Below are 8,192 nucleotides of genomic sequence, written 5' to 3'. Positions count from 1 at the left end.
TTCTATTCTGTGATCCTAAGTCACAACAGCTTATTATATATTCTTGCTTTTCCTGTTTGCAGTACAAGCTTCAAATTCACAGATTAGATCAAAATAACTATGAAAAAAAATCCTCTTGGATTGATTTCTCTTAAAAATGTTGACTATCTTACGCTCTCTCTCGTCCCAGATGCACGTGATTCTATATCATCAATATGTGTGTGATCACTAACTTGTGTTTTATCCAGTTCTATACTGAGTGATGTAAATTTAGTCTCTGCTGCCAGAGTTGTTCTTAGATGTGATTTCACAAACCTGTGGAAAGTACTGTGTAGTGTGTTAAATTTCTTCTAGAAATTTAAGGTTTTTCTTCAAGTCTCTCCCTTCATTAGAACTGATATTTTTCATGCTCAACCCTCATATCTTTTGGTGTCTGAAAACATCTTTTCTTTTTTTTTCTGAGAAGAAGAGAGAAAGGCAGAGCACAAATACTAAAACTTTCACAGAAAGAAAACCACAGTTGCTGCCTTCCTCTTTGCAAGTTCTGACTGCTCCATCTCCCTTTTCTTAAAATAGCTACAATAAGCTGATTGCCCCTCCTTTTCCCTGCCCCTTCCCCTGCACTGGACAAGAAAGTAAGTTATCACTACAATAGGCTTTCCAGAAATCTGAAATCCACAGAAAATAAGTGTTTCCCATCTCTCTTGTAAACAGACCTCAGAGAAATACTAATTAAAATAGGTTATAAGGCTGATATGACATTGGTCTTTATACAAGGAGGAAATGGCTGTGCGAGTAGAACCTAGACTTTTTTTTATGTCTTGTAGCTATGGCTAATTTCACCTTTTGTCTGCTGAAATCCTTCTTGTGTTTGAGTAACACGTGAAAATTGTGTGAGAAGTTTTTAAAATAATCTGTTCAAATTTGTGTTTTGTCGTCAGCTGGGGAGAAAGTGTCCCATAAAATCCAGTTTGCACAAATTGGAGTGCATAGCATAGCATCACCTGTGTGGTCAAAAAATGTTTATCTTGAATGAAGGTACCAATAACTACAGTAATGCCAAAAGATTTGGCAAAATTTAGAATTCTGATAGAACTGTAGTAAAAGGAAAAAAGAAAAGAAAAAGTGGCTCACAAATGCAGACAGCTTCTTCAGGTTTGTGTGGGGCCAGTGGAGGGTTCTCATTTTTGAGTCTGTTGTTGTTGCCCTGTGATTTATATGCAGCTATACTTCAAAAACCTACTCTTTGTATTGGTATTGTTGGTGGGGGAAATCTTTACCCATGAGGGAAGTGAGCTATCTCAGTGTACATGGGCTTTCTAGTATAACCCTTGGGTACGTGAGGAACTTGAGCTGGCAGTCCTGCGCTAGGCACCGGCGTATGCAACTATATGTATCTTTGCTTCTGAGTAATGTTATGCTTTTGGGAGACCTCAGGCATAGCCTAGTTATCCTAAATTAAACATTTCAGTTTTTAATTGTGGAACTCTAAAAGTAGCTTGTTTCTATAGTATGGTGTTGTCTGGGAGTTAAATTAACATTTGGTTTTAAGTACATATTTCTGTGCTAACATGATTTAATGCCTGCTTGTCTTCATATATATCTGTAGATATAGACACCTATATAGTATATGTTTGTATGTATATGTGTGTATGTATGATTATGCAGTGGTTGAACTAGGATGTAGGATGAGGCATAGGTATGTCCAAGCAAATACAAAAGTGATGCTTGGACTCTAGATTTTGTCAAAGCTGAACCAGAGCTGCGTGTGTAGACACAGTAAATGTGTTGAGTAAACGTTGGGGTTTTTTGTTTGTTTGTTTGTTTTTCCAATAGTACACTGAATTGTTTTTATCTCAAAGGAAAAAAAAACAACCTACAGAACATTTACTGCATGTTTTACTGTAGTTATTTAAAATGTGTTAGTCAACTTTGTCTTCTGATTTTTTTATTTCTAGATGGTGCAAAAGAATCACAGTTGCCCAATCAGGATGAACAGAATGGCTTCCTTCAACAAGAAAATAGAACATTCATTTTTTAGGATTATGTCTACAACATGAAGCATTTAACAGTAGCTGTCTTTGAGAACATTCATCTATGACCTGAAATGTCCTGATCCTGGGGAAAAAATGAGATTCCATTAATTAAGTCTATAATTTTTAAATGCATTTTTATGACTAATCATATTTGTTTATGCACAACACGGATACAGAATTCATAAACCAGAGATTATTTTAACAGGTACGCACATTTGTGTTTGTGCGTTCAGTATACAAGATACATCGTTTTAATCAAATTTTAAATAATCTTTTAAATTATCTATATTTATTAATAAATGAAGACCTGGCAAGAAGAATTTGTCATCCATGGACAAGAGTAAAGCAGGTTCCCCCAGAATGGATGGTAATTTTGTATTGGGTAAAATCAATAACTTAAAAGTAGAACAAGAAGAAGACAGCATTAACTGTACTCTAGAAAGAATGGATATAAAGACGGAACAAGATGACTTCAGACATGCAGACAGCAGTGATGAACAGGAAGACAAAGAAAAGAACTTCATTACCAACAACCCTGGCAAATATTTATCTACAGAAAATGAAGATGATTATGGATCTCTTTTTTCTCAATATAGTAGTACGCTGTATGATGTAGCAATGGAAGCTGTGACACAAAGCCTCCTTTCTAGCAGAAACATAAGCTCCAGAAAAAAGTCACCTGCTTGGAACCATTTTTTTATATCTCCTAGAGATAGCACTAAAGCAATATGTATGTACTGTATGAAAGAATTTAGCAGGGGTAAAAATGAAAAGGACCTGAGTACAAGTTGTCTCATGAGACATGTGAGGAGAGCCCATCCCACTGTACTAATTCAAGAAAATGGAAGTATGCCAGGTATATCCTCCTTTTCTTCACCTACGTTGTTACTGCCACCTCAGTCCGCAGATGTTGGAGATCTGAGTTCTATGTTATCCCCCATAAAACTGGTCAAGAAAATGGCTTCTAAAATACCGTCTCCAGATCGAATAATTGAGGAATCTGTTTCTATTGTTTCTTCTGAAGAAATATCAGATCTCTCAGTTTCTGAAAAGTGCAGCAAAGAAGAAGTCATGGTTGGGACATCTCCACAGCTACCCAACAACCAGTACGATGACACTGTGGAGAGTGTAGCAGAAAAAACTGTTGTAATTCCAAAGAGCACATCAGGTTCCAGAAGGAGATCTGCTGTCTGGAAACACTTTTATTTGTCACCTCTAGATAATTCTAAAGCTGTTTGCATCCACTGCATGAATGAATTCAGTAGAGGAAAAAATGGAAAAGACTTGGGAACGAGTTGTTTAATAAGACACATGTGGAGAGCCCATCGTTCCATTGTCCTGCAAGAGAATGGGGGTGGTACCAGCATACCACCTCTCTACACTGCACCTCCAACTCTGTTGCCTTCTTTACTACCCTCAGATAGTGATCTGAATTCTATGTCATCCTCTCCTGGAAAACTAATGAAAGAATCAGCTTCTGTTTCTTCTTCTCCAGACAGAATCTCTGAGGAGATCCATACTAATCTCTCTTCTGGAGATGCTCTAGTGGAAGACTCAATGCTGTCATCTTCTGATGATATAGGTGAAGTCTCCTTTGTTTCATCTCCTGAGAAACAGTGTGAGGGATTAGGTCCACTAATATTTGAACCTACTGCTGTATTTCAGCAAAATAAAAGGATTATGAAAAGGCTTAAATCGGAAGTTTGGCACCACTTTTCACTGTCACCTGCAGATAGTCTAAAAGCAGTATGTAGATACTGCAGTTGTATGATAAGTCGTGGTAAGAAAGGAGATGTGGGCACAAGCTGCTTGATGAGACATCTATACAGACGCCATCCCGATGTAATTGGAAACCAAAAGAGCTTTCTTGATGTGAGTTTGGCAAATTCTCCTTACGCCACTTTGGCTTCTGCAGAATGTTCATCCTCAAAGTTGACTGACTTGCCTACAATGGTTACACACGATAATCAAATTATATTTCCTGTTAATAGTAAGAAGACCTCAAAACTGTGGAATCACTTTTCAATTTGTTCTGCAGATTCAACAAAAGTAATATGTATGCACTGTGGACGTACAATAAGTAGGGGGAAAAAGCCAACAAATCTAGGCACAAGTTGCCTTCTAAGACATTTGCAGCGGTTTCATAACAATGTATTGAAAACTGATGTCTCAGAGACAGTCTTATCCTCATCTACGGATAATCACATGCCACTGAGCACAGAATTACTAGGATCTTCAAATTTTGATGAAACCAATGACAAGTTTTGTGACTCTCACCCAGTTGCCAAAAAAATCACAAGTCTTGTAGCCGAAATGATTGCACTTGACCTTCAGCCATATTCTTTTGTAGACAACATTGGCTTTAACAGGCTGCTTGAATATTTGCAACCTCAGTATTCTTTACCTTCTCCATCTTACTTTTCTAGGACAGCAATTCCAGATATGTATGATAATGTAAAACAAATAATTATTTCACATCTTAAAGAAGCTGAAAGTGGAGTGATCCATTTTACGTCCGGAATATGGATGAGCAACCAAACACGAGAATATCTAACCCTGACAGCTCATTGGGTAACATTTGAGTCTTCATTTCGACCACAGTGTGAGGATTACCATTGTTCAGCCCTATTAAATGTATCACAGATTGATTGTGACTACAATGGAATCAGTATTCAAAAGCAGTTAGAGTACTGGTGGGAAACGTGGATTACTTCCATTGGCCTTCAGATTGGGATTACTGTTACTGATAATCAGAGTATAGAGAAAACTTTAAATGAAGGTGATCATTCAAGTGTACAATGTTTTAGTCACACTGTTAATGTCATTGTAAATGAGGCTATTAAAAGCCAGAGAATGGTTCAGAATTTGCTTAGTATTGCAAGAAAGATCTGTGAGCGCGTCCATCGGTCAGCAAAAGCAAAAGAGAAGTTAGCTGAGTTGCAAAAAGAGTATGAGTTGCCTCAGCATCCGCTAATACAAGATGTTCCGTCAAAGTGGAATACATCATTTCATATGCTTGAACGTCTTATCGAACAGAAAAGAGCAATTGATGAAATGTCAATAGAGTGCAGCTTTCGGGAGCTAATAAGTTGTGATCAGTGGGAAGTCATGCAGTCGGTGTGTCATGCTCTCAAACCTTTTGAAGCTGCAAGTAGGGAGATGAGTACACACATGTCTACTCTAAGCCAAGTGATTCCAATGATTCATATACTTAACAGGAAAATAGAAATGCTATTTGAGGAAACAATGGGCATAGATACTATGCTGAAATCTTTGAAAGAAGCTATGGTGAGTAGATTGTCCTCCACGCTTCATGATCCAAGGTACATTTTTGCTACCCTTCTGGATCCCCGGTATAAAACATCCTTATTTACAGAAGAGGAGGCTGAACAATACAAACAAGACTTAATCAGGGAGCTGGAAATAATGAGTTCTACCTCAGATGATGATAAACCTGTTTCCAATGGATGTGATATAGGTTCACCATCTACAAATTCATATGGGGAAGATAATCTTTGGTCGCTCATGGGTGACATGAAGAAAACAAAAGACCTGAAAGAGAGAGCAAAGTTACCAGAGGAAATGGTGCTTTCTTACTTGGAGGAAGAAGTGCTTGAGCATAACTGTGATCCTCTAACTTACTGGAACTTTAAGAAGTCATCTTGGCCAGTACTGTCAAAATTGGCTGTCAGGTTCTTGGGTTGTCCACCAAGCATTGTTCCTTCAGAGAGATTGTTCAATACATCCAATGAAAGCAACAACTTTAGTCAGTCAAGGTTAATGATTGAACACTTTGAAAAGCTTATCTTTTTGAAAGTGAATCTTCCTTTAATATACTTCCAGTATTGAAACTAATGAACAAACTGCTAGACTAAATCTATTGTTGCTCACTGGATATTAACTATCTATAACTCGAATTTTTAAATTGCTCCAGTAGGGGCCATGTATGACATCTAATCAGTGACTATAATTCCAAATTTTAGTTTCATTTTTTTCAGCTTTCAATATGTCTACATGTGCCTTATTCATAGTACTTCAGGCCAGATACTGTATATATGTTTTTTAAAAGTTCACACTAGAGATAGCTTGTCTTGTCAAATTATACAAAATTATGTAGGTTTTAATCCATAATTGTAAATGAACTTTAAAAAAGCTCAGTCATTTGTTTTAATAGAATGGCAAAAAAAAGATGTAAACAGTTCTATTCTGTAGTTTTTTATTCAATTATTATGTAAAAACCATAAAGCAGGTACTGTATTTTAGTTGAACATTGCTTTAATTGCAACAAAACAGCTTTTGTAGTTGTCAAAAGAAAGCTGTATGTGAAAGATGGGGTTCAAGCCGTCTTTTTATCATGTGGTGTTTTTAACTGCAAGCCCTAAAGTACTTAAAGGATTAAGAAGAGTTATTGGGGAAGATGTGTTTACACGAGACTATTGACTTAGTATCTGAAAAGAAATCTTAAATTTGAGATGATATGAAATGTCAGTTATACAGCAATCGGTAGTAAAACTTCCCATTCTGGGTTCTCCTGTTCAGGTTTTACATTTTAACTGAACTACAGAAACTTTCTGGGTATTTATAAAAGCTCTTTGGAAGTCTTATCAAAGTTTGTGAATTAATGCTTGTTATTTAATGCCGTGTACAAAAAAGGCAAGAAACTTACCATGAAGACTCTAATGTCATTCTAAAGCCTTTTCTAATCTTTAGTGCATCGAAACTATAAGGTTCCCTATTGTAAAAATTGAGCCCTTACTCCTAATGTAATTTCAATTGTGTAGAGCAGCCTGTCTTAAAGCTCCTAGTACAGAAATAACTGATCTTCTGATTTTCAGTAATAGCCTTATGGATATGGTGCACTGCTTAGAATTTTATGTAGTAGGGTTGATTCTTAACTGTTGGTGTCCATCAGGCAAATGGGATATAGAGCCCGCAAAACTTCAAATAAGATGGAAAAAAATAGCCAGCATTTTAATTTGAAAGGAATGTTCTCCATGGTTTTTTAACTCTAGAAAGATTAATCTTTCATTTCAGTTTTCATTGAATACTTTTTGGGAAACAAGTCATCATTTGCCTATGACCTTTTAGAAAAGTTGTAGCTTTGTTAAAATACTGTACCTATGCCTAATCTAATTTTGCATTTACTATGTTTTAGTGTATTTATAAATGGTGAACTCAGTTTCTGAAATTAAACATTTTATTTGCAATTTTCTAGTGGTGGTCAACACTGCCTTTTATTTTCAGATGGATTTAAGACAACCATTAAATAAAAATTGATACAATTGTAATCATAAATATATACAGAACATGCTATGTGAAAAGATTGGTTTTCCATTTAGCTTGTTGGAGTTAAGCCTGGATTCTGGTTGTTTTCATTTCACTCAAGCTATTCAACCTCAGGAAAATTTGTTGAATTCTTTCCCAGGTGGCTTTGGTTTCCACGTGACGTTTCTCTAAACATTTTATGGTTTCAGGTATTTCAATTGTTACTCCCTGTTTACACCTGTACTATTTAAGGAAATTATTATATAGTGTACTTGGGAAAAACTAATACTGCATTTTGTCTCCAGTATTTTAAAAGGTAACTTTTAATTCTGTCAACAGTCAGCATTTCTTTGTTCTTCTAGGGTTAAATGAGAACAGCACGTGTTTTTTCTGGAGTAATAAAACAATTTGTTGTAGTTTATGTATAGTTGGCACTAGGTGAGTTTGAAGCAGCTTATTGGGAAACATGTTTAAATGGTTACTGGTTAATTATTATCTCAATTTTTTCCCCTACATTTTAACTGTGAATATAACCTTGACCTTTGTAAAGGAGATGTTTAATCTCTCCAAACCAGTAGAGAGGGAGGTAGAGGATAAACTTTTGTTGTTGTTGTTTAATTCTTTTTAAACAAGTGATGTAATTTTCACTCAAGGCTTGAATGTAAATACGGCCTTTGGCTTAAAGCATTGTAGAGCCACATCATACCAGCAGGAGTGCTGGCAGTGAACAAGCTTACCTGAAAATCCCAGTTCTCTGGAAACAAGCATCGTGGCTCCTCTGAAGGCAGTCTTTACCGTAGCTCCGATGTGACTCTCGTGGAAACTTGAAGTGATGGCATTTTGTAGCCCCCAATTTGCGTCTTATTCATGTGGACACTTAATTGTATAGTCATGCTTTTTGTCAAAACTTTT

The 8,192-nt window shown here is 36.3% G+C and overlaps 1 protein-coding gene across 1 annotated transcript; it reads left to right on the top strand.

Annotated features, from left to right (window-relative positions):
• Positions 1-1,995: 1,995 nt before the first annotated feature.
• Positions 1,996-7,227, top strand: ZBED4 (zinc finger BED-type containing 4). The gene has a single exon (XM_050915002.1). The coding sequence runs from the start codon at positions 2,346-2,348 to the stop codon at positions 5,862-5,864; it is 3,519 nt and encodes a 1,172-aa protein (XP_050770959.1). The 5' UTR covers positions 1,996-2,345; the 3' UTR covers positions 5,865-7,227.
• The last annotated feature ends 965 nt before the right edge of the window (positions 7,228-8,192 follow it).

This window comes from Gymnogyps californianus, chromosome 1 (assembly GCF_018139145.2).
Source record: "Gymnogyps californianus isolate 813 chromosome 1, ASM1813914v2, whole genome shotgun sequence".
In the NCBI taxonomy this organism is placed as follows: Eukaryota; Metazoa; Chordata; class Aves; order Accipitriformes; family Cathartidae; genus Gymnogyps; species Gymnogyps californianus.
This window is presented reverse-complemented; position numbering and strand designations above follow the sequence as displayed.